Source organism: Dermacentor variabilis, chromosome 3, assembly GCF_050947875.1.
Source record: "Dermacentor variabilis isolate Ectoservices chromosome 3, ASM5094787v1, whole genome shotgun sequence".
NCBI classification, from domain to species: Eukaryota; Metazoa; Arthropoda; class Arachnida; order Ixodida; family Ixodidae; genus Dermacentor; species Dermacentor variabilis.
Window position 1 is genome coordinate 77,728,138 of NC_134570.1, and position 27,547 is coordinate 77,755,684.

The following is a 27,547-nucleotide window of genomic DNA, read 5'->3' on the forward strand; positions in this document are numbered from 1 at the left end:
GGGGAGGTTAAGAGTCGAGATTAGCTGGTGACATAACGCGTTTTGTGACTTTGTTAATTATATGAGAATTTAAAGTTTAAGTTACAGCTTTTAGCGATTCTAAGTTGCAACACACCAAAATAATTCCCGTTTGGCGAAGGCATTTAAACTTGTTTATGAGGTATGATTCCGTATATTTCCTCTCGCTAAGTGAACGGAAATTTCACGGACTTCAGCTAGATCAAGTTTCCTTGCAACGGTGTGGGCTTGTTTAAGGGCACTGTTTGGGTGATGCCTGTTTGATAGTGCTTCTTTATAGCGATCGAGTCTATCCATGTATTCGTGGTTCTCAACGCAAAGGTGACATGGCCGTGTGGCTTGTCCTTCAGAGGGGCCCTGATCCACCCCTCGAGCTTGGTGAAATAACAAAGTCCGCGGGTAGCACACGATGCTGTGCACATCTCGGCCAAGTTTTGCTGTCGTATTCGGTGCTTGGAGCTCGCAAGCGCAGCGCGAAGTCACCCTTCTCTCAAACGCTCTCTTTTCAAACCGAAGCCTGCTCCTCACTCTCTTCCGGACATTTTATTTCGTAATAAAGAGAATTCCCATAGGCGGTTGCTATTGGTAGCCGCGGTCGGCTACACAGCGTAATACCGCGGCCGCCGCGGGGTGCCGCCACGAGTCCACTGGCTAAGCGCACTGCGGCTAGCTGAGGGTAACAGAGTTTCGCTTATGTTTAAGCGCACCGTAGGCACCAAAATCGAAAGTCGTGGCGTCTACGTTAACATCAAAAATGATATTTGAATTGCGCGCCACGGTGACGTATAGCAGGCGGCGCGTTGGGGGCACGCCCACCTGAGCCGTAGTCTTCGCAGTGCAAGGCATGGAAGAAGGAACGGGAGCACAGCGGAGGCCGTGTTTGATTGTCAATAACTGCCCTTCTGCAGACGCATCGAAGTACTTCTTGCGATAAAGTATGCCTGAAGTAGCCTATTTAAACTTCAAATGCATTTCTCCACTTCGGTAAAAAGTGGTTCAGGGTCCCTTCAAAGATGCCTTGTATGCAACGCCTAGGATGGTGGCTTGTATATTGTAGGTACTGTTGTTTGTGAAAATGTTTCCCATACATCGCTGTCTTTAGTGTCCCGTTGTCGATATATATTGTGTCCAGAATGGTTGTGCGCTCAGTTCAAGATTCCGATGTGCATTTTGTTGTTGAGTGAAACTAATTTAGGAATGTAAGTTAATCCACTTACGGGTGCAAGGCTGGTACAAATTATAGCAAGATGGATTAAGGTAGAATAAAGTGGATTAAGATGGATAAAGGTGGACTGAGGAGCAAGGTGAATTAAGGAACTGTTGCGAAGGTCCCGTGACAATGCATGGCGTCACGTAGCATGGACGTAACCAATTAGAGAAGCCAGAACGTTTCCGCATTCAAATCACGTAAGGGCACTTAACTGACTGTCAATCGCTGACTAATCGCTTGTTGTAGGACCATGCGCTCGTGTTCGCTGCTGCTCACGTGGCGCTATCCGCACGTGCGTGCTGTTTCTGCCTGTCTCCTAGAGCGAAGTTCGCGAGATGTTTTGTTGCTTTAATATGGACCAAAATTTGCTACAGCAAGTGTGAGTGTCATGGTAGCGGCTATTAAACAATTGGATATTATACGTCAGTATATTTTAACTGAAGTTACATTTCGTAATATTAAATCCAAAAGAAAAATTTAAACTATTTCCTCACATTTGTGGGCATTCAGTATATAGGTCACTGAGTTGGAATCTAATGAATCAGTTTGCTTATTTGCGCGTCTTCTTGTACTTTATCCGTGTGCCTTAACAGAAACTTCCGGCATGCATTGGCCTGTGTATTGGCACCTGCGTAGGTTTTTTTACCATGCACCCATCAGCCATTTTCGCGACTGGTGGCAACAGTGATATAAAATTAGTAAGATCACACCGCACGTCCTCGGGAACATCAGCAGACTTTCGCTTTATGCTGGAACTATGGGCCCTACAACGTAAAATTATTCCAACATGTTTGTATTCCAATCTCCTGACGTCAAATTTGCTTAACCGCCGGCGCAAGCAACGGGCGGTCACCGCAGGGTTGTCTCAACAGACCAATCAAAAGCTCTCCTCGTTCATAGGAGGTCACTTTTGTTTGCTTGAAAAATGCTCTCAGGCAGGTGCCAGCAGCCAGTGCCTGAGCAATCGGTGGCAGCCATCTTTTATTCCTTCCGGAACTAGGCAGCGTGAGGCTATTCAGAAGGAAATTCAGTTTTGTTCGGCATATTAATTCATCTTTAGCGCGTACGTCACTTTGACGCGGTGAGTTTTTACGGTTTTGTGACATCACAGGCAGTTGAAGTGGGTGCAGCACGAAAACTTTTGACCAATAGCCGAGGGCTAATGACGAAAAGGCGTCGAATCAGAAATAAGTATTTTTCTTTTGTTCGATCAAATCATGCATAATCAGTGTATACAAGTCATATCAGATGGGGAGCTATCGCGGTTTTCGTGACGTCGCGTGACAAACAGGTGAAGTGGGGGTGGTCCAAAAAACTATTTCAGCAGTCTCGGAGGGCTGATTGCACAATTGGAATAGAAAATTTTGGAATAGTTTTACGTTATAGCGTCCCGCGTTTGAAACAGCTGCAGTTTTATTTAGGTCATCATCAATCTATTATGAGGCCGGCAGTCACGCAGAAAAAAAGATTTCATACTGGTTTCTGTGTAGATTACGTAAGGGCCGGCATGCACTATGAAAGCCAATATGCCGCAGCTGCTCCGATCAAATGGCGCGCTGTTATCGCCTTTATCACCGCTAGCAAAAAAAGAAAACGTCGTTGTCACGTAACTTCCGCGATGCCAGACTTTATCACTCTTGCAAAGAAGTAGATTGTATGTTGACTGATTGTAGTCGAAATTGAAAGAATACTACAGAAGCTCCTTAGTGGGACTTGTTAGTAGCGCGTAAGCATTCTTACCAGTCACTGATATTGCACACATACGTCTCTGACGTAGCCGAACGCGTCTGGTCGCATGGAGGCGACGTTTGACAGTTGATATATATATATATATATATATATATATATGTATATATAAATGCCTCTGCTTTTATAGGGCTACTTCCCTCGGAATATATGTCTCTGTGGTAAAAAAAAAGCCGTTGTAAACCTACATCGTGCGCGCCGATACCTCTTCAAGCGGCTGCAACGGCATGAGCACACTATTCGGCCGCCTGACATTTTGATCGCAGAAATTGTTCTAGAAGTGTTTGTTTCTCGAAGTGACCACCACGAAGCTAACAGATATGGCTCAAACGTCAGCACATCCTAGTGGAATGCGAACGTATTTATTTATTTATTTATTTATTTATTTATTTGTTTGTTTGTTTTATACCTCAGCCCAATATAGGTTATAGGAAGAGGAAGAGGGCAACCAATATACATTGCTATATATTACACTTTAAAAGCACAGATATACACATAAAGTTGAATGATCAAAAAGAAGCGCTTTATATGTTAGCGAGGTGCTCATCAGTGATAGCTATTAAATATTTTAGTGAGAGTAATCGAATATTACCGGGTACAGAGTTCCAAAGCTCTATTGTACGTGGGAAAAAACTGTGCTTAAATGTGATAGTACGGGCATAAATAGGTGTTATGTTCAAGACGTGCGAGCTATGGGTACAACTTGCGTCAGTAAATGTGTATAGTTGCAATCAGAAAGCGCAGAGGTGGAGTTATCAAGTCCATATAAAAGCTTTAAGGCTTCAATGTGATAGCGTCACCGTAATGGACCAATGTTCAAAGATTGTTGAGCCTGTGTTGGTGAGAAACTGCGGCTGTAATTTTGGCAAATGAAACAGATAGATTTCCGTTGAACGTTATTGAGCAAGCTTATTTCACAGTATTCACCCAGCGATACCGACAGGTAACGTCCACTTTCCAAAAGCGGTGGAATTTAAAGCGAATGGAAGCATTAGCAGAACAGCACTCGAGATAAGCAAACGATGCTTAGATTGAAAGCCGGCTTGGGCTTTTCGGTTTTCCATTGTGGAGTGAACAGCACAAAACGTGGACGGGGACACGAAACGAGAAGGCAACACCACGAGCTCTGAGCAACACCACTACCACCCACCACGAGATTATTGGTGAAAAAAAAGTAATGAAATGAAATTACTGGAACGGATCCGTTACATTCATTTTTGATACCCTCAAGGTACATAGTTCTACATTGCAGAAGGGAGGGGCGAGAATACATTCCAAGAGTAAAAAATACAGGATTATTTCTAGGAATTAACAATGCAGGGGAACAAAAACGATATGAAAAAACTAGTAATGCATTCATAACAACCAAAACAGAGACTTACCTATAACATGAAAATACAGAAAGAGTACACTTTAGCAAGCAGACAGGGTTCACGAATAAGTACGTAATTATGCCATTTGCCACCATACAATATTTTCTGCTGATTAGTGCATTCTTAGAAAGAGTGGGGTCACTGATGCTTACTAATGATGTAGGTAGATTATTTCAGTCGACTGAAGTGCTAGAAAGGAATGATTGTGAGCACGCGACAACGTTATGGCGGCTACGTTAGCTTTATGTATGTGATCACGACGAGCCGAATAATAAGGCGCAGGGTGGATCCAAAGAGGGCGAAAAGATGCGTTGTGGTAGTAGATTTTATGAAAAGGGGAAATGCGTGATTCCTATCTGCGAAGAGATAATAATGGGATTTGAAGGGTACTCTTCATTAATGTAACACTAGCAGTGCGATGGTAGTTAGCCAACATGAAACGAACAGAGCGATTTCGCACTGATTCAATTTCGTTGATTAATGTGATCTGATGAGGATCCCAAACAGATGAGGCATATCCGAATTGGGGGCGGACGTATGTTGTGTGCAGCAGCCGTTTTAATAAAACACGCACAAGCGAAAAATTTCTCTTCAAGTATCCTAAGGAGCGGTTAGCTTTAGATATTACATATTCTACATGCGGCTTCCAAGAAAGATCGCTAGTTATATGAATGCCAAGATAAGGGTGGCATTTAACGGATTGAAGGGGGCAGACATTGAGGGCGTAGATAGGCAAGTTGTGTTAAAACGAGAAATCCGAATAGATTTGCATTTATTAATGTTAAGTTCCATACATCAAGTTAAGCACAACTTATATATGTTATTTAAATCAGATTGAAGGGTAGTTATATGAGAGGCATTAGTTATTTTTCGATATATAACAGAGACTTCAGCGAATAAACGAATTTGTGAGGAAACGTTATCAGGTAAATTGTTAACATTTATTAAAAATAAAAGAGGAGCCAGAACAGACCCTTATGGAACACCCGATTCAACTGGAGCCGCGTTAGATGTGGAGTTATTAGTTACAACAAATTGGGAACGAGACGAAAGGAACGATTGGATCCAGCTTAGTACTCCCGGGCCAATGTTGAGTGCGCTTAGTTTGTGTAGTAGTAATACATCTTTGACCTTGTCAAAAGCTTTCGAAAAATCCAAAATTATACAATCAGTCAAGAAACTGCTATCAAGATATAGCATACATGCAAGTCTTTAGTGAAAGTTACCAGCTGAGTCTCACAAGAAAAGAATTTGCGAAAGCCATGTTGACGGTTAGGGAAAAATTATTTTCTTCAAGAAAGTTTTAGTCGCGGAAAGTGACTTCACTAGTCTGTGATAAATAAAAGAACCACTCTAGCAGCTGTTATCGTTGCTGTTGCAGCACCGCTATGGGTAGACAACGCATAGTTACGATTCCCGACGAGCAGTGCAAATACGAGGCGTGCCAAAGGGAAAAGAAACGGCAAAACGACCAGCGACAGCACGCCGCCTGACTGAATAATACGCCGGAGGAGACGTTAAGCAATAAATCATTGAATAATCCCCTCAGCAGTTGTAGTGGCGGTTTTCAACCGCTTCGCTGGATATCGACCTTCGCAGGGCCCGGATGGCGAGTCAATTTTCTTCTTCTGCGAGTACATCTTCAAAAATGGAACAACATAGCATTGTGAAGTTGACGCACAAGTCCCACCAGGTGCAATCACTTTTCGTAAATGTTACTTCATTTAATGCTGAATATGAAAGCGAAGCAATGACGACGACGAAACAAGAAGCGTCCATGCCGCTCAGGGCATTAAGATAACAAACCTAATTGTCATCTATAATCACAATGACAAAGCACAAAAAGCCAACCTATGCTTGCTGCCCACTACAATTTTTGAGGAGGGGGTTCCTGACACGAGATAGCCTCAGCGTCCCAGGTAACTTCAACAAAGCTTTAAAAACAGGCGATACATCTGCGGCGAATGCGAATAAAGGCACAATATTAGTAATGAATTGGTGTCGCCCATGTTATATTTACAATGGTGGTGCTCATATCATGTGTTCGTTGCCGAAATTGAAGTCAGAATATTAATAACGATCTGATATCAGAAAAAATGGTTGAAATATTCTACAATGCGAATAGAACTCATGGTAGCAAGAATCCATCTCTTCTTGAATATGTCGGGGAGAAAGAAAACTCGTGCTTCATGGCATGAAACAAAATTAACTGAAGGCAGTTGAATCACTTATGTTACATCTTGTCGTATTGCTTATCCAAAAACTATATATTCAAGTACACAAGTTCGCTGCGGAAAAAGAAATGAGCATATTCCTATATCAGCACAGCTCAACACCTGCGGACTGAATTCACGAAGCCGGTCACGCCTATGAATAAACTCAAACGTAATATTACGTGTGCGCTCACAATTTAGTGAGCTAAGTCTACTAAATGTGTCCAGGATATTTGAGGTTCATTTTTAATCTGTAAATATAGGTTAGAAGTGCCGTATGGATAGTTTGCACAAAGGAAATCATTTATTTTAAGCGGCAGTTGGGAACTACAGCAAGTCTAAAACGTTGCGTTATTGCAGGCCGTCATTGGGCCTGCAATAACGCTAAAGTAAGGCTGTCTAAAGTAAGGCTCTCATAAAGTGCGCCAGATAGAGTTTTTGGCTCTTATCAACTGCCTTCACTTAAGTTCATCATCATCACCATAATCATAATCGGCAATAACCTATTTTTGTGTTGACTGCAGGACGAAGGCCTCCCTGCAATCTCCAATTACCCCTGCCTTGCACTAGCTGACTGCAACCTGCACCCGCAAATTTCCCCATTGTTCCGGAATTTCCTCCACCCGCGTAGTTTTCTGCCGTCCTCAACGGCGCTTTACTTCACTTGGCACCCGATCTGTAATGCTAATGGTCCACAGGTTATCCGCGATACGCATTACTTGGCCTGCCCAGCTCCATTTTAAAGCGACGCTTTCTGTCGGTTCCTTCGACTTTTGCGCTGCATATGCTGCTGCTGCTGCTGCCTCCCCCCCACCGCCTTTCCCGTCGCGTTGGTGGATGGCTGAGAGCGAGTATATAAATGGCAGGAGCGTGACAGAGAGGAAAGTCGACGCGAAAAACATGTTTGAACCTTTCCACGGCGCGGAATGTGCACAATGCCCTTCGAAGATTCCTGGGTGACGCCACATTAGCGTCTTGACCACTGTAATTATGCTTGATCCCCCGCAAAAGCGTCGGAGAAACTGCAGCGCTTACCTATCGACTAACGTGTGAGTCGAAAGGGGATGTAGATAGAAGCGAGAGTCGAGATCGGCGACGTGCACGAGCGAGGCGTCACCCTCCCCCCCCGCCCCCCCCCCCGCAAAAGCATGGCAGGAGCTGCCGCGCTTGCCGCCGTTGCCCCGCGCAACAGCACCACGGGGGAGGCAGGGATAAGGTAAGAATGTTAGAGAGGGATTAGAAACAGAGTAGGCAGGGGATAAGTACAACCTGATCCAGTACAGACGCAGTCAGGAAACGGGTAAATAAACTTACTCCTCTGCCCGCGTGGCAGTTCACCTAACATGAAACGGAAGAAAGAAAATGCGTCATCAGTAAGCACTGCTCCTCCGGGCTCTCTTTCTCTTCAGTAAAAGAATGAGCGAACGAATGACACGTCTCTCTGTATCCTATGTACTACCTGGACAAAAAGAAGTGGTCCAGGGAAGTTAACATTTCACATCACATTCAGACTGTCGTACGCCGTCAATATCACCGCCGAATGCCGTCAATCAACGCAAACAGCACAGAAAGCTTCGCTTACGTCGATAGGTCAAAAACTTTTTTCGACCACCCCCATTTAACCTGTCTGCCACGCGACGTCACGAAAACCGCGATACCTCCCCATCTGATATGATGTGTACACACTGATTATGCATGATTTGACAGAAAAAAGAAACACAGCTATTTCTGATTCGACCCCTTCTCGCCATTAGCCCTCGGCTATTGGTAAAAAAAGTTTTCGGGCTGCAGCCACTTCACCTGCCTGTCACGCGACGTCACAAAACCGCAAGAACTCACCGCGTCAAAGTGACGTGTACGCGATAAAGATGCATTAATATGCCTAACAAAACTGAATTTTCTTCGGAATAGCAGCAAGCTGCACCGTTCCGAAAGGAATTAAAGATGGCTGCCGCCGATCGCTGAGACGCTGGCTACTCGCACCTGCCGGAGAGCATGGGTGTATTTGCGTATAATAAACCTTCTTGCGTGGCCGTCTAACGTTTTCGAGCACTTTCGGCACGTTTACCACCTCATTCTGCCAACTCTTCTTTGCTGAGGGTCAGTTTTAGCATCATTCTTAAGCTTCCGTTGCATGCCACCGCGATTTTCGACCAGCCACCACAAGCTAAGTAAGGGAAAGCCGACCAATCGCAGACGCCGGCACCACCCTCTTCACCCAGTTATCGATTTTCAGTGCACTGGCTCTGCCCCAGTGGATCCCTCTCCACTTGAGCGTTCTCCTCGCCTCTTGTCAGCCAATTAGATACTACAAGTCGCTCAGTGTAGGCAATGTTATTCGTTTTTAAAACAAACAAAAGTGACCTCCTATGAACGAGGATAGTGTTTGATTGGTCTGTACAGACAACCCTGTGGGGGACCGCCCGGTGCTTGCGTCGGTGGTTACGCAAATTTGACGTCAGGAGATTGGAATAGAAACATATTGGAATAGTTTTACGTTATAGGGCCCCTTGTCTCTTAAAGTTAAGCCTGACGTTTTATTGTGATAAAATTTATATCGACAATTAAGGCGCATTTCTGCCATCGTCGTTGCTGTCATCGTCGCCGTAATGTTCCCTGTGAAGTTTAAGGGCGATAACATCGTCGCCGTCTACCGTATGCTGTATGTGCAAGTGAAAGTGTGCGAAGGTGACACGATGATGGCGACTCAATCTCGTGCACGCAAGGGAGGAAAGCGGGGACGAAGCACACCTTCTTGCGTCGCGCGCAAGGCCCCGGGGGTAGATGAGGGAGGCGGAAGCGTTCTACTCCGGCGGCGGCTGCGCATGGCGCGGCCGCGCACGCCCTATCTTGAAAGTGAACTGCTATGAGGACAGAGTGTGCGGAGTGCTGATAGCTTCGTATGCGCTGTGTTTTCGCCAATTAGTTCGCGTTGAAGCGACAGGCAGCACGAAGGTGAATTCGCTCGCTGCTGCTGCCGCGCTTTCTCATCCATCGTTTTGACAACTAGTGCACGCGGTCATCGATCGCGATGTGTTCATGTTTGCTTGTGCGCGAGACACTAAGATTGATAATTCAGTTAGTAAGCGAATGTTTACGAATCTGTACGGCCGATAGAGCTACTATCCTTACTTCGTACAGATGTCTACTAATTTGCTATCGCAGTAGATGCTTCGCCTTTGGGGCAAAATTGTGACTTTATTTCATTCTCTCACTTTGTGCGTGGTCTTTAACTTGTTCTCGAGCTTTGTTAACCTCAGAGTCTCTGCTTCATATGTTAGCACCGTTAAAATGCAATGATTGTAGCCTTTTTTTCAGACGACAGTGGTAGGATGCCGTCGTTATTTAGTAATGCCTGCCGTATGCACTAGAGCCCATTTTATTCTTCTGTAAATTTTCTTCTTCTGATGAGGGTCCCATGTGACAAATCACCCTACAGTGGATAGACGCACTCCTGTAATGATTTGAGAGGCTGACTGACAACCCTAATTCTTGTTCCCTTGCCGGGCTATTGAACATTATCTTTGTCTTCTGTGTATTATACTTCAAGCCCACTCTTGCACTTACTTGGCTAAGACCCTCAATCATTCGTTGTTATTCGTCCCCAGTGTTGCTGAATAGGACAATGTGATCCGCAAACGACTAGCTGCTGAGATATTCGCCACTGAACCTCATTCCTAATCTTCCCAGTCTAACAACTTAAATACGTATTCTAAGCATGCAGTGAATAGCATTGCACAGATTGTGTCTCCCTGCTGTTCACGCACAGTTAACCTTAGGGTTGCGTATATTACTGTATATAATAGGAGTTCTTTATTTTGGTAGATACTGACTGTACATTTCCATCGTCTTTCGTGTGAGAGCGCTGTCACAATCTCTTCCTTGTACCTGTAGCTGCCTTCTATAACAGCTATTTTAAAGGTCGTATTTCATATGAGATTAATAAAATAGGAGAGCGGGTTAAAGGGGGCACTCTGTAAAATTTCAATGCCAAGCGCAGGCTACTTAAATTTATTTGGTCTACTGAATAAGGCTGTTTAGGAAAGTCCAAGTGCTTGGAAATGGTGTCGGTACTCCTTGTCTAACATCAACGGAAATATACACAGGTATGCTGTTAACAACTTCTGCAACATGGGTATTCAAATGCACACCACACTGGTACTCCAAGGCTTGTGACCAAATGACGTCAATTGCAGCCAACGAAGTAATGTGATAGCACAAGCATTGTATTGCGCAAATTATAGCAGCGATCGCAATTACTTTTCTGTATCTCTCTTTCGGTCCTTCTTATTGAAGTTATACCATAAGTTACTTATTCTGTATGAATGAAGTAGTCGCAACAGAGCACTTTCGGCCGTCAATGAAAACTGACCCTGGCGCCATTTAACACCCGAAGTCTCAAGTAAAGCTAGCCAAGCAGGCCTCTTCCAGGGACTATCAAGTATTGCTTGAGATATCATTGGCCTTAATGAGGTTAGAAGAACTGGTGAGGCTTATGTAGTGCTCCCAAATGGCTACGTCATCTGCTATAGAGGACTATCAGATAAGAAACAGTATGGAGTAGGATTCGTAAACCATAAGCACATAGCGGGCCACATTGAGGAATTCCACATCATCAATGAGAGGGCGGCAGTAGCCTTAATTAAACTTAATCGGAGGTATATTTTAAAGTAGTACAAGCCTACGCTTCAACTTCCAGTCATGATGATGATGAAATAGATCAGTTTTAAGAAGATATTCAATTACAGATGAGAAAAGTGCAAACTCTGTATACTGTAGTAATGGGCGAATTAAATGCAAAAGTGGAGAAAACGCAGGCTGGTGAAAAAGCAACTGGCAACTACGGCGTCGATTCTAGGAACAGTCTAGAAGAGATGTTGGTATAATTCGTGGATAGGTATAATCTGCGAATAATGAACACCTTCTTCAATAAGTGTAGGAACAAAAGCTGGACCTGGCAAAGATAATCTCCAATAGAATAAAGGTATCACTGGACTTCCGTTAACCAAGGGAACAGGCTGGTTTTAGGAAGGAATAAATTACAATGAAGCACATTCATGCCATCAATCCGGTAATCGAGAAATCCGCAGAGTACAATCAGCCTTTCTGTATGGCTTTCATGGAAAACGAAAAGGTATTTGTTTCAGTAGAGGTACCAGCAGTCGCAGAAGCATTGCGCAATGAAGGAGTACAGACCGCTTACGTAAATAGCTTGGAAAATATCTACAGAGATTCTACAGCTACCTACATTCTCCAGAAGTAGGAAGATACTTATAAAGAAAGGGGTCAGACGAGGAGACATAATCTCTCCAATGCTATTCACTGCGTGCTTGGAAGAAGTATTCAAGCTATTAAACTGGGAAGGCGTAGGAGGGAGAGTCAACGGAGATTATCTCAGCAACCTTCGATTTACAGGTGGCATATTCCTGTTCAATAACACAGGGGACGAGTTACAATAAATGATTGAAACCCTTAACAGATAAAGTGTAAGATTGGGTAAGAAGTGTAACAGTGCAATGGAGGGGGGGGGGGTGCAGAAGACAAAGATAATTATCAGTAGCCGGGCAAGGGAACAAGAGTTCAGGATCGCCAGTCAGCCTCTAGAGTCTGAAGGAGTAAGTTTACATAGGTGAATTTACTTACAGGGGATACCGATCATGAGAAGGAAATCTGCAGAAGAATGAAAGTGCGTTGGAGCGCACAAGGCAGACATTGTCAGAACCCGACTGAAAGCTTACCATTATCATAAAAAAAGGTACACATCAGTGCATTGTACAGGTGCTGAAATATGGGTCTGAAACTTGTAGACTGACAAAGAACCTAGAAACGAGTTGAAGACCACACAATGAGCGATGGAACGAAGAATGTTAGCTGTAACGTTCAGGGACAGGAAGAGAGCGGTGTGGATCAGAGAGCAAACGCGGATAGCTGGTAGTCTAATTGTCATGAAGAAAACAAATGGAGCTGGGCACTCCATGTAACGCGTAGGTTAGATACCTGGTCTACGATTACGGTTTCAGAATGAATGCCAAGCGAAGGGAAGCGCATTAGAGGACGGTAGAAGACTAGGTGGGGTGATGACCTTAAGAAATTCACAGGCGCTAGTTGGAATCGGTTGGTGCAGGATAGGGGTAATTGGAGATCGCAGGGAGAGGCCTTCGTACTACAGTGTACATAAAATAGGTTGATGATGACGTGGATGAAAGCACTTTCGGAATATGCTTATTTGAATGACTATAGTGTGGTTGCGAACATTACACGCCACCAGACGCTTGGCACCTCGGAACAAAGGAAATATATACCAATTAGGGCGTGAGCATTAGTCATTGACAAAGGCACAACGTGTTTAGCATATCGTGGCATAATATGCTAAAACATTCAAATAGGACCATGGTGTGCTGCACCGAAGGGCGCCATGAACGCGCATTGGCGAATGAGTGCATTTGACATCAAGGCCAGAGCAGACGAGCATAACTATAAAGGGTGCCAAGCCTTCTGCTCTGTCGGGCATTTTCAACGTGTTTCACTTTTGGTTCCCCTAAAGAGACACGCCCCCATCTGTATACATGTGTTTGCACCCTATCCGCCTTCTCTATATTGAGGGGCTGGTATTTTTGCATATCCTAGCCACTTGGTGATTCAGTTGACCGCATGAAAGGGAGAAAATGACTCTTGTCTTACATATAGTGCTATATTGCATTGTATTACTGTCCATAAAAAGGCAGTGTTTGCCATTGTTCTTGTCATTGCAGTCGTGACGGCAAATGGGCCTGCGGAGACAGAGGCTCCGCCGGAGTTGGCCAGCGCCAGGAGTTCGGTGGAAAACAAGAGCGAGGAGTCGTCTGAAGCGAGGACAGCGACTATTACTACTAGACGGCGCCCGACTCACGCGGCCAAGAAAGAGAAAAGAACGAAGGGAAAGCCAACTCCGCCGGCCAGTAATAAACGCAAGCGTACTAAGACAAGCACTACCAATGTTCCCACTACCACGATCTCGACTACCACCAACACCTCGGTCACCGCCAACATTACGAGAACCGAAACAAAATACGAAAGTACCACGACACCGTCCGAGGAAGAAATGTTGTCAACTGTCGCAAAAGCCAGCCGCACGACAACGACGACTGCGTGGGTGCGGCGTGTGGTACCTCATGACGAGGACAAAGAAACTGTCACTACAGATAGCTCGACCTCTGCTCTCACTAAAGGGACGCTGGGGCCTCGCTCCAGCACAAACAACTCGTCTACACCGTCCCTGGCTTCAGCGGTATCATCAATGCGCACTATTAAGGCCTGGTCCATAAAACCGAGAACGCTGGATGAGACGACCGAACACAACAGGACATCGCAGACACAGTCGCCGGTGCCTTTGCTTACGTCATCGTATTCGCCCTCGCCCACGCTAATGTCTACGTTCCCACCAGCGCCCACATCAATGTCCACACCATTGACCGAGCCAGTGCTCAAGTCATCGCTAAAGTTATCGCTCTCTTCATTGCCGACAACTTCCGAGCACAACTCGACCACAACCACGGAGGACAGCCTGACTATTAACGACTTCCGTGACTAATTGTGTGTTACTTCAAGCTGCAGTTGTTTCGATGTCATGTTTTTGGCTCAGAAGTAATGATTAAAGAAAGGGCTTTTGCTGAACATGATTACCGTGTCAGTGATAGTACTGACGCATTTTACAAAGTATGCTTGTCACCACACGAATGCAAGAAAATCTGTACAGCGTCGTAGCTATTATGAACAACATGTTTTTCCATACAGATTTTGTGCGTAGCTTTACATAAAGCATCGCTGGGTTTCAAGGTGTTGAATACCTTATCACTGTGTTATAACAACAAGGGGTGTTGCGTTTCGCCTGCGACACGTGGTTTTGCCGGCGCGACTGCGGCGGGCGGCAGACATTTTGGCCCGATCGTCGTCGCCGCAACACTCATCGCCAGGTGTTTCCAGGCGCGTCTGCGGCGATGCGACCGCCTAGGGATCCTCCTCGCATTCCAGTCATTGTGCCCGAAACAGGCGATGCCAAAGCAGGGATCTCATTCCAGTTATTGGGCCCGAAACAGGCGATGCCAAAGCAGGGATCTCGTTCCAGTCATTGTGCCCGAAACAGGCGATGCCAAAGCAGGGATCTCATTCCAGTTATTGGGCCCGAAACAGGCGATGCCAAAGCAGGGATCTCGTTCCAGTCATTGTGCCCGAAACAGGCGATGCCAAAGCAGGGACCAGCCTCTCATTACAGTCATTGTGTCCGATCGTGCGCAGCGCCACGACAGAGTGCTACGAGATCGTGCGCAGCGCCACGACAGGGTGCTACGAGATCGTGCGCAGCGCCACGACAGGGTGCTACGAGATCGTGCGCAGCGCCACGACAGTGTGCGTCACCATTAGCCCATTGTACATTCACGTGCTCGTCTTTTGAGGGGTTCCTTCTTGCCCTCAACTGCGAGAGTATAAAAACAGCTGCCCCCGGACGCCAAAAGGAGGGCTCCGATTTCTTCAGTTGAGTGAAGTGCTCTCCCGTCTCTCTACTTCGGTCAAACCTGACCGCCAACTCTTTGCGATGTTAAAATAAACAAGTTGTTTCGTTGTTACCAGTCGACTCATGCTTTGCCGGGACCTTCGGATGCTTCGAGTTGTACCCCAGGCCGCCAGGCCAACGCTACCCTTGGGGCTTGCGACCCAGGTACAACCACGGGCGTCAGCGCCGAGTTCCCAACAGATCGTACCAGCAGTCCGATCCAAACATCTGGTGGCAGCGGTGGGATCGCCTACGACTTCAAACAACTGTCTGCCAGCGGTGAGATCGCGACAACGGAGGCCAGCAGCGAAGAGATGCAGTTGACTGTATGTTGAGCAGCTCAACGACGATCCGGGAGCAGTGCAACGAGCCCTGTGTGACGACTGGTTGCCTGCAGCGGAACGACTGCGCGGAATTCCTGCCTGCGAGGTTTGGTGAGTGCGGGACTTTCTTCTTCTGAGCTTTGCCAGGCTTTTGTTAGTGTCAGAAACAGAGCTGGTAATTGTGGTTGTCGTTGCTGCCGGGTTAGTTTGCGGCAAGACAATAGTAAGCAGTAGAGAAAGCAGCATTCAGAGCAGCCATGGATTTGAAGTCGTTGCGCAAACCGAAATTGTTGGAGCTTGCAAGAGAGTTGGGTCTGGATGTCTCGGACAAACTCAGAAAACCAGAACTGCTAAAGGCTATTCTTGAGTTAGAGGCTGAGGATGACGAGCTGTCGGAATGCCTTGAGACTATTGAAGAGAGGGAGACTGCAAAAGAAAAAGAAGAGCGTGAACGTAAAGAACAGAAAGAGCGAGAGCAACAAGAGCGTGACCGTCAACACGCTTTGGAAATGAAGCGTCTTGAGGTAGAAATGGAACGCGCTCGTAATGGAAGTCAGGCACACGGTGCAGGAGAACGCGTATTGTTCAAAATGACTGACCTGATGCGGCCGTTTAAGCTTGGAGAGGACATTGGTTTGTTCCTGGTTAACTTTGAGCGAACGTGCGAGAAGCAGGGGTTCTCTCGGGAAACGTGGCCACAGCGCTTGCTCACTTTGTTACCCGGCGAGGCGGCCGACGTAGTCGCTCGCTTGGATAGAGAGGAGGCAGAGGATTTCGACAAAGTAAAATCGAGTCTGCTAAAAAAGTACCGGCTGTCTGCGGAGGCGTTCCGTCGGAAGTTTCGGGAAAATGAGAAAGGCAAAAGTGAGTCATATACAGAGTTTGCGTATAGGCTTATGTCGAACATGCAGGAGTGGCTCAAAGAAGAGAAAGCGTTTGGTGACCACGATAAAGTTCTGCAGTGTTTCGGGCTAGAACAGTTTTATAATCGGTTACCGGAGAACGTGCGATACTGGGTCTTGGATAGGCCAGACGTTTGTACGGTGGCTAAAGCCGCTGAGCTAGCCGAGGAGTTTGTGACGCGTCGGGCTCGCGGAGCTAAGGACGGTCAAAAGGGTGAATTTGGCTCGAAGTTTGAGAGGCCGAAGTTCACACCCATAAGAGCAAAGGGGGACACGCGTAGTGCGGATGCGAGTGAAAGCAGTCCGACCAAACGTAAAGAGACGGCGGCAGCCAAACGCAGAAAGCGGTTCGAGATGAGGCGAGCGGGCGTTTGTTATACGTGCCAGAAGCCGGGTCACTTTTCGGCGCAGTGTCCGGAAACAACACCAAAAGTTGTGTTTTTTTCAATAGGCAGCACGGACGAGAACATGAAGCTTCTCGAGCCTTACATGCGAGACCTCCTCGTGAACGGGAAAGAGTGCCGAGTGCTTCGCGATTCCGCAGCAACGATGGATGTAGTTCACCCGTCTTACGTAGAACCCCATATGTTCACGGGCGAGTGCGCGTGGATCAAGCAAGCCGTGGAAGCTCATAGCGTGTGTCTGCCAGTAGCAAAGGTGCTTATTGAAGGACCTTTCGGAGCGCTTGAGACGGAGGCGGCAGTGTCATCTATGCTGCCACCCCAGTACCCGTACCTATTTTCAAACAGGTCCGATCACCTCCTGCGCGAGAAGGGGCTTTTGTTTGGTGAAGCTAGTGTTCAGGCCTTAACCAGATCGAAGGTTCGGGAGCTCGCTGCAAAGGCGGTAGTTGCGGGGCCGACGTTATCAAACAACGAAAAAGGGTCAGAGGCGCAGCAAGCTGATATTCAGAGCACGCCCGAACTGAATAAACTTGAGTCTGTAACGTTAAAGGCGCCAGATACTGGAGAGGAAAATCCCGATTCGGGAAAGTTAGAAGAGCTATCTACTGATTTGCTCATCGCGCCTACGTCAGACGGACTTGATAGGTTGCTAAAAGTCAGCCGGTCGGCTTTGATAGCCGAGCAAAAAAAGGATGGCAGCCTGGAAAACGTGCGCTGCAATGTCAAAGAAGGTATCGCCAGGAAAACTGCGCGTTTTGTGGAAAGAGGTGGAGTCCTGTACCGGAAGTATCTAGACCGAAGAGGAGTGGAGTTCGATCAGCTGATCGTGCCTCAATGCTATCGTCAGGATCTGTTGCGCTTGTCGCATGGGGGTTCGTGGTCCGGACACCTAGGAGTTAAGAAAACTAAGGACCGTCTCTTGCAAGAGTACTATTGGCCAGGGTGTTTTCGGGACGCAGACCATTTCGTGAGGACATGTGACACTTGTCAGCGGGTGGGCAAACCAGGGGACAAATCGAGGGCGCCGTTGAAATTGGTACCTATCATTACGGAGCCTTTTAGACGGCTCGTTATTGATACTGTGGGACCTCTGCCGGTAACAGCCACGGGGTACAGACACATTTTGACTGTGATCTGCCCAGCGACAAAGTTCCCTGAAGCAGTGCCGCTTAAAGAACTCAGCTCAGTTGAGATAGTTAATGCACTACTGTCCATATTTGCGCGAGTTGGTTTTCCTGCGGAAATCCAATCAGATCAGGGCACAGTGTTTACTAGCGCTTTGACGACAACTTTTCTCGAAAGGTGTGGGGTAAAGCTGCTACACAGCTCAGTGTACCACCCACAGTCGAATTCCGTTGAGAAGCTCCACTCCGTCATGAAGCGCGTGTTGAGAGCGTTGTGTTTTGAACATCGAACTGACTGGGAGCTGTGTCTGCCTGGGGTGATGTTTGCATTAAGGACCGCGCCGCATGCGGCTACGGGGTTTTCGCCAGCTGAACTGGTGTACGGTCGCTCGCTTCGATCTCCGCTTCGCATGCTTCGAGAATCGTGGGAAGGTAGGGGCGACGACCCAGTCGTGGTGGAGTACGTGCTTAACCTCCTCGAACGCTTAAGAAGGGCACAGGAGTTGTCAGGTGAAGCAATGACAAAGGCCCAGCAGAGGGCCAAGGTTTATTATGATCGGACAGCCAGGGCCCGTTGTTTTGAGGTTGGCGATGAGGTCATGATATTGCGCACATCGCTAAACAACAAACTAGACGTGCAGTGGGAGGGCCCAGCACGAATTGTTCAGAAACTGTCGGAAGTTAACTACGTGGTAAGTCTGCCAGGAAAGCGGAAAGCACAGCAAGTTTACCACTGTAATCTGCTCAAACCTTATAGACAACGGGAAGCAGTGGTGTGCATGATGATAAACGTTCCTGAAGAGCTTCCAGTCGAGCTTCCGGGACTAGGCTCAGTGACGAACGGGGAAGACACCGGTCAAGTCATTAGTGACCTTATCAGTAAAGCACCGCTGTCGCCCGAGCAGAAAACCGAACTACACCGGCTATTACAAGAGTTTCAGGGTCTGTTCTCTGAGAGGCCTGGTAGGACTTCTGTACTTACTCATGATATAGAACTTACCTCCACAGAGCCAGTACGATCCAAGGCGTATCGGGTGTCACCCCGCCAGAGCGATATTATGGAGGCTGAGGTAAAGAAAATGCTACAGCTCGGTGTTATTGAGGCAGGTGAGAGTGATTATACCTCCCCTTTGATTTTAGTTGAGGTACCGGGCAAGGAACCTCGTCCTTGCGTCGACTACCGCAGGCTTAATTCCATCACTAAGGATCAAATTTATCCGATCCCTAACATCGAGGAGCGCCTTGAGAAAGTTAGTAGCGCTCAGTTTATTTCCACCCTAGATCTTGTCAGGGGTTATTGGCAGGTTCCACTTACAGAAGAGGCTAGTAGGTATGCGGCGTTCATTTCACCAATGGGAACATTCCGTCCTAAAGTGTTGAGTTTTGGTTTGAAGAACGCGCCATACTGTTTTTCAAGCCTCATGGATAAAGTGTTGCGGGGACAGCAAGAATTCGCTTTACCGTATCTAGACGACGTAGCGATATTCTCCGCATCCTGGTCGGAGCATATGACACACTTGCGGGCAGTGCAAACCCGCCTGCGCGAAGCGGGCTTGACAGTCAAGGCTCCTAAGTGCCAGATAGCACAGGCCGAGGTTGTCTACCTCGGTCACGTGATTGGTCAGGGTCGTCGCCGCCCCTCTGAAATAAAAGTGGCCGCTGTGCGAGACTTTCCGCAACCGCGCACAAAGACCGATATTCGGTCGTTCTTAGGTGTCGCCGGCTACTATCAGAGGTACATCCCCAGGTACTCTGATATCGCGGCTCCCCTGACGGATGCTCTAAGAAAGACAGAGCCTCAAACAGTCGTCTGGGACGAGACCAAGGAAAGAGCTTTTAGCGCCCTAAAGAGTGCCCTAACAAGCCAGCCTGTGCTACGATCGCCAGACTATACAAAAGGGTTCATTGTTCAGTGCGATGCTAGTGAGCGAGGCATGGGCGTTGTACTGTGCCAACGGGAAAATGGAGAAGTAGAACACCCCGTCCTGTATGCTAGTCGTAAGCTGACCAGTCGTGAGCAGGCGTATAGCGCCACCGAGAAAGAGTGTGCATGTCTCGTGTGGGCCGTTCAGAAATTGTCATGCTATCTAGCCGGCTCGAGGTTTATCATTGAGACGGATCACTGCCCTCTCCAATGGCTGCAGACCATCTCTCCCAAAAATGGCCGCCTCCTGCGCTGGAGCCTCGCTTTACAACAATATTCCTTTGAGGTATGTTACAAAAAGGGGAGTCTCAACGGTAACGCCGATGGCTTAAGTCGAAGCCCCTAACATAGGAATCAGCCTCAAAATTGTTTGTTACTGATGTTTTTCTTCCTGAGGCAGGATTTTTTTTTAACATATTGCTTTTGTTTAGTGTTTCAAAGTGATGATATGCTTTCTAGTGCAATTTTTCAATTTGTGGACGCGTTCTGAGTGATGCTAGACTACTGTAAGGAACTAGGCAGTGGTCTAAAAAGGGGAAAGAGCCTGGCAGGGCTTAGTGAGGGTTGTGCCGTGCTTGCTGACTGAGCGGTTGAGTTTTCAGCGTAGTTCTAACGCTTGCCGGGAACGAGAACAAAAATGTGAACTCTCCCGAAGTCACTTTGCAGTGTCCCGTGCGAACCTGAACGAGAGAACGAGGCCTTCTCTGTGCGCTGCGCTCAAGAAACGTCAAGGGACGCCCGACTTCGGTTATGAGCATCATCGAGCGACATCCCTCCGGACAGCGGATGCAGTCCCCTGTCCATCGGGATCTCCTTCCCCCGGCGGGGCGGTCTGTTGCGTTTCGCCTGCGACACGTGGTTTTGCCGGCGCGACTGCGGCGGGCGGCAGACATTTTGGCCCGATCGTCGTCGCCGCAACACTCATCGCCAGGTGTTTCCAGGCGCGTCTGCGGCGATGCGACCGCCTAGGGATCCTCCTCGCATTCCAGTCATTGTGCCCGAAACAGGCGATGCCAAAGCAGGGATCTCATTCCAGTTATTGGGCCCGAAACAGGCGATGCCAAAGCAGGGATCTCGTTCCAGTCATTGTGCCCGAAACAGGCGATGCCAAAGCAGGGATCTCATTCCAGTTATTGGGCCCGAAACAGGCGATGCCAAAGCAGGGATCTCGTTCCAGTCATTGTGCCCGAAACAGGCGATGCCAAAGCAGGGACCAGCCTCTCATTACAGTCATTGTGTCCGATCGTGCGCAGCGCCACGACAGAGTGCTACGAGATCGTGCGCAGCGCCACGACAGGGTGCTACGAGATCGTGCGCAGCGCCACGACAGGGTGCTACGAGATCGTGCGCAGCGCCACGACAGTGTGCGTCACCATTAGCCCATTGTACATTCACGTGCTCGTCTTTTGAGGGGTTCCTTCTTGCCCTCAACTGCGAGAGTATAAAAACAGCTGCCCCCGGACGCCAAAAGGAGGGCTCCGATTTCTTCAGTTGAGTGAAGTGCTCTCCCGTCTCTCTACTTCGGTCAAACCTGACCGCCAACTCTTTGCGATGTTAAAATAAACAAGTTGTTTCGTTGTTACCAGTCGACTCATGCTTTGCCGGGACCTTCGGATGCTTCGAGTTGTACCCCAGGCCGCCAGGCCAACGCTACCCTTGGGGCTTGCGACCCAGGTACAACCACGGGCGTCAGCGCCGAGTTCCCAACAGATCGTACCAGCAGTCCGATCCAAACAGGGGAATACCCCGGCAGTTCAAGTGGGTTTCAAGGTGTTGAATACCTTATCACTGTGTTATAACAACAAGGGGAATACCCCAGCAGTTCAAGTGGGTTTCAAGGTGTTGAATACCTTATCACTGTGTTATAACAACATGGGGAATACCCCAGCAGTTCAAGGCTTCCCATATCCCTACGGCTACAACTGCAGAGCTCGCTGCTCTCCGCGACGCGCTTCATGTGATAAACGCTGCAAGTCCTCGAAAATGTGCAGTCTTCTGCATTTGAACGCCGGCCTTGCAATGTGTGCAGTCGTTTCTCCGACATGGAACTCGCGATCAGCTCACGTGTGAAATCGTGGACGTTGTCCAACTATTGAGAGAAAAAGGCCATGATACCTTATTTCCATGGATATCAGGTCATTGCGGTATTATTGGAAGTGACGACGCAGATAAGGCAGCTCGGACGTCAAACAAAGAAGACCGCTGCGTCCCCATTCCTCTCTCAAGGACCGACGCTTTGAGACAACTTCGCAATCTAGCACACATGCTCTCCTTAACAGAGTGGAATATCGCACATACAAGGCGCACTAGACTGCACAGATTAAACCCTTCACTGCAACTCACAAGTCCAGCCGGACTGCAGCGACGCGAAGCGTCTCTTCTGTATTGGTTGTGGCTGGGAGTTGCCTTCACGAAAGCTTACTCAGCACTAATTGGAACGGCTTATAGCCCTGCATGTGATGTTTGCGGATGCGAGGAGGACACTGACCACTTATTGTGCCACTGTCCTCAATTTCAAGCCAAAGACAATCTTTGTCCAGCACATTACCAGATGTCCGTCTTCTGAGGGAACAGACAGTACTAGAGCACAGTCCCCACCGATCATCGGGTCAGAAGGCAGCGAAGGCACTTTTGTGCTTTCTGAGAATGTCTGGTTTGCACGAGCGGCTTGAACTCGATGATTGTCTGTGCACGTCTCTATGCCCACTCTCTCTACCTTCTCTCTCTTCCACTTCTCCCTTCCCCCAACGTAGGGAAGCCAACCAGAATCCTGTTAACATCCCGGCCTTCCCGATATCCCTCTTTCTCTCTCATCACTGTGAAATCTTTTCAAGACACCGCGCAGATGCTGCTCCCCTACCTATTTTGGCTAGGATTCTTATATGGACAGTCCGGTAATGCTTGTGCCCTAGCTTTTGGTTGTCATTATAGAGTCATTACCACTGTTCCCGGAAGCGGCTTCCTGGCTTTTATTCCGTTAGTGGCCATTTAAAGAACATACCATACGGGTATTGTGAACACTTTGTCGGGGCTGCACTATTTATTTATTTACTTATTTATTTATGTATTTGTGAGACCCTCAAGGTACATAGTTGTACACTGCAGAGGGGAGGGGCGAGAATACATTCCAAAGTTAACAAATACAGGATTAGTTCTAGGAATTCACAGTGCAGGGAACAAAAAAGATATGAAAAAGCTAGTAATGTATTCATAACAACCAAAAAAGACACTTTCATAATATGAAAATAGGGAAAGAATACGCTTTACCAAGCAGACAATGTTCACGAATAAGTACGAAATTATGCCATGTGCCACCAGACATTATTTCATGTTGGTTAATGCATTCCTAAAAAGAGTGGGGTCACTGATGCTAACTGCTAATGTAGGTACATTATTCCAGTCGATTGAAGTCCTAGGAAGGAAGGGTTGTGTGCACGCGAAGGTGTTGCGAGGGGGTAGGTTAACTTCATGTATGTGATCACGACAAGCTGAATAATAAGGTGCAGGATCGATCCAAAAGGGGCGAAGAGATGCGTTGTGGTATAGTAGATTTTATGAAAAAGGGAAATGCGTGATTCCTTTCTGCGAAGAGATAATAATGGCATTTGAATAATGGAATTGGAAGTACTCTTCAATAATGTAACACTAGCAGTGGGATGGTAGTTAGCTAGGATGAAACGAACAGATATTTTACTGATTCGATTTCGTTAATTAATGTGATCTGATGAGGATACCAAACAGATGAGGCATATTCTAATTGGGGGCGGACGTAAGTTGTGTACAACAGCAGTTTTAATGAAACAGGTGCAAGCGAAAAATTTATCTTCAAGTATCCTAAGGAGCGGCTGCGTACCTTCTACTTGTCGCTTGTAAAGCGCCACTGATGTCGCTTGTCAGCGCTTGCCGGATGGATCGAAGGCATGACTGGCGGAGCCAAAGGACGAGGAGCACATAAAGCCCATAAGAGATAAATATTTTCTTAGCCTTAAACTACTTTATATACAGGCAGTATCACATGCATCACGGCTAAATACTCAACCTATAGCAAAGACATGCTGCCTGCACAGTGTAGGCTTAGCAAAAGCATGCATTGTGCCTCCATGCCAACAAGTACTTTAGTTATTGCGGTCCTGCTTGCCGTGCTTATGTTTCGAGCGACTGTAGGTACTATGAAAACTGCATTTTGAGCCAATAGGTTCATAGCGACATTTGCGTCTAACTTAAGGTCCTGCCCTGCGGCTTACTGTCCTCCTTAATGAAGGGTATTTCTTGATGCCAAAGATTACAATAAAAAGTTCATTGTTGACATTGAATCCGTTGGACAATATTTTCACAGGATGCGAAAACATTATCGTGCGCGCTGTGGATAGTTCAGATTCCCAAGAGCAATTTGAAGTCCGACGCTTCCGGAAAGTGTGTCAGTCAACAATTTTCGTAAGAAATGCTTCTGCTGCTGAATCTTACCCGGCGCCTGCAAAAATATTTAAATCCTGCTTCGGTCCATGACGTCACGAGCGTAGTTCGAGCACAGGCAGCAATTAGTCGTTGCGAAGGGCTGAAACGAGTGGCAGAGCTACCGAGGAGGTGCTTTGGTGAATCCACGGATGCGCCCCACGCACACCTCGCTAAAGCCATCATTGAAGATTGACATAAACAACTCACTGCGGAAATACTAACATGCGTCGTGGTGCGAAGGGATGACTTAGCCCGTCGTGTTATTCGTTTTAAGTACCTACTAAATTACATGCAGTTCGATCTTGTACGCTTGAAGCTGCCTTGTCTACGGTTATAGTTTTAAGACTGACAAATGTCTTCTTCCTTCAAATGGTGCTTTTTTCCTTGCAAAAAGCCACGTACATACAATATATGAGTGTCCGTCCACTTTGTGAAGTAGGGTGACCAGCGAAGCTGTGAACGTGGGTCCCTTAATGGCAAACTGCACCAACGCCGCGGGTCAGACCGGTATTTCACTATCTTCGGGATCGGCCCACGTATGGCTATTGTATAACGCCTGCTTCACCTTCACCCCGTGTCATCCCGGCATTGCATTATCTTCGGGATCGGCCCCCGTATGAAAGATTGTTGCTCGATGTCCACGAAGACGAGATCCGCCAGAACCTAACGATAAACAGCTTTACTCTAAAAGCGCCTGGGACAGAGGTCCATGTGTTCCCGTTTATATATAAAGAACCAACTTTATTTAACGTCAAACTCCAGTCCGGTACTGCTTAAAAGTGCGAAACCTAGTCGTCAGCCAGGCCTAGAAGCTTAAGGATACACTGAACCATACCTAATTACTCGTTCTAATGTTTTGCAACAAGGGCACAAATTTAGACAAATGCCGTACCAGCGACAGAAGTCCTAATTTACCCCCTTCATGACCCGGTGCAATGACCGGTACACTGACGCATTCACAAACACTTTACCGTTGATAACTTCCTGCTTAAAGCCACAATTTATACCGTATGCCTGAGCAACGCAGTATGTGCTTCGTCGTCACTTGGTAGTTGTAGCTAATGTTTACCTGTATCTTATCTGCTGTCTTCTTTCACGGATATAATTAGACAGTTTTGTGATTGGCATTAGGAGACGTGGCTTCGTCGTGCTTGGACAGCTGAAATGCACACAGCGGCGTGCAAAATGAACCATTTTTATGGAGGGCTGGGCAAAGAGGACGCTGCACGCGTTGGCCAATTCACAGCCTTCTGATAGTGCCCCGCTACAATATCAGCATCCCTATAGCTGTCGTTTTCGCTGTCAGAAGCTAGCAATAGTTCCTGTTCTGACCGAAAGCTTTATTTCTGAAGCAGTCGAGCGAAGATGATCTTATCACCTCCGGACATGAGAAGGCGGTGCTGGGAAGCACCTCTCGTCCGATACAAAACATCTTACTTCGTCTTCCACCGCATACAGCCCACGATAACGACGTGACTTGGATAAGGAATTAAGCAAAAGCAGATACATGTGGTGAAGCTTGCACAAAGGGCGTATTCTGCTATCTCAACTGTTGACGCCGGTACTCCGGCTCCATGCAGTTGTGTGGTGAAGGACTTCCTGAATGATGCGGCATTTCGACGCGATAGCGCTAAGGACCCTGTGCTGCAGAAAATCAGGCGTCGTGCAATTGTCAGATGGGAAGAAGACTTGTACCCGTAGGTACCACGTCCCAGAGCCTTCATGTACTCAATAACCCAGATACATTCGGTACATCGACCCGGGCGCTTCCCCTCTAACCGGGTTCGGAAGCCACGGAAGCTCGGAAGCCATGGAGCAGCGCGCCCGGTTCTTTGCAACACCTCCAGATGGCACTCGCCTCCGCTGCATCGCGGCCCACGCAAGAGGCTGCGTTTCAACCAGAAAGCGCGCCTTCGTGCATAGCGTTCGGCGCCAGCGTTTCCCGACAAACATTACGCTTACATAAGCTGCCGTTTCCGGGAAGCGTGAGAAGCAATCAGGAATATTTAAATGCTATCCTGTTCCACTCTTAGAGGCAAAGCTTAAGTGTCCTTCAATTTTTTTTCAGTTTTTTTCGTGTACCGTGATCACAACCAATATGCTGAAGTTTCTGCTTAGATGAGTGGCGCGAGAGTAGCAGGCGTGTAGAGTCTTGGGCTGGTTGGTTAGGTATCTTAGTTCGGTTCAGGTTCCGAAATAATGATGTTTCTAACCGGTTTGAACCGTTCCATATGGATTAATAGCTGTTCAGAATTAGGAATAGTGACAATATTTTTTATAAATGCGGTTTTCACGGCCTTACCGTCAAATTTACGGTAGCGAAATATAATTTATATCTGTTCTCACGTGATGTGGACCGATGTATATCTGACGTCTTTGTTATTACGGAAGAAAGTTAATAGACTGCGACCTAAGGCGCGCACACGCATGCGCATTGTGATTTGTTGGTATGGGTCATTCATTTTAAACAGCCCAAAAAAAAACACACACCGACAAGGAAGAGTACAGGACCAGCGCTGAGTGCCGACAGCATCTTTTTTTGAGGTCCGCACAAATATATACTATATGCAACAGGCTGAAAAAGAGAAAGGAATAAAGGGAAAGGCGAGTTATCGCCAATCAACTCCTGCTGCGCATGCGTCAGACGTAAAACTATGCAAATATGAAATACACAATGCGTAGACAGTTGAAACTGATTAACTTCTAAGGAACTCAAGTTCCTTATCACACAAAGCTATAGAAGGGGCTTACGGAAATGGCTCCTAACTCACAAATTGAAAAAGCTTCAATGATTTCTCTGGCCATCTGATAGCTGCAATTTTCCAGCATACGTGTGTCTTTTAGCAGCTGCAATAGCTGGGAATGACATAAATTACATTATATTGCAATCTACGGGCTTGGCCGTATGTATCTTACTACGCAGTCCAGACGTTTGCCGGCTATCGTAGACTTTGTGCACAACCTTACCAACTTGTTAGGAACAGTAAACACCACCTCAAAACCGTCCCGACCTGCGGCCTTCTTGATGCGGTGGGGCACGCAATGTGCATACGGGATCTCAACTGTCTTGGTTATGTCCTTTATCACTTCCCGCGGTTTCATGGAGTAACGGCCCTCTTGCAGTAAGACTTTCATCAAGGATGAGAGTAGTTGCACTGGAGAGACACTTGCCTCGAGCCGATGGACTTGGTCAGCAAAGCTGCAGCGTATCAAGTGGGGGCTATAGCGAACGACAGCATTTCTCGGAGCCCCCAGGGCTATGCAGCACTTCGCCACTTTTGAATGATTGGAAGCGTAGGGGAGAAGGTGTTTCTTGAAACGTGGG

The 27,547-nt window shown here is 47.2% G+C and overlaps 1 protein-coding gene across 3 annotated transcripts in view; it reads left to right on the forward strand.

The window, feature by feature from the left end:
* Positions 1 to 14,213, forward strand: part of LOC142575917 (uncharacterized) — a 35,999-nt gene extending 21,786 nt beyond the window's left edge. For all 3 annotated transcript variants that reach the window (XR_012826734.1, XM_075685718.1, XM_075685717.1), the window contains one exon: positions 13,313 to 14,213. Coding sequence is in view for 2 of the 3 variants with exons in the window: in XM_075685717.1 (XP_075541832.1) it covers positions 13,313 to 14,130 (818 nt within the window). In the remaining variant the exon portion in view is untranslated. The remainder of the gene's footprint in view (positions 1 to 13,312) is intronic.
* Positions 14,214 to 27,547: the final 13,334 nt, after the last annotated feature.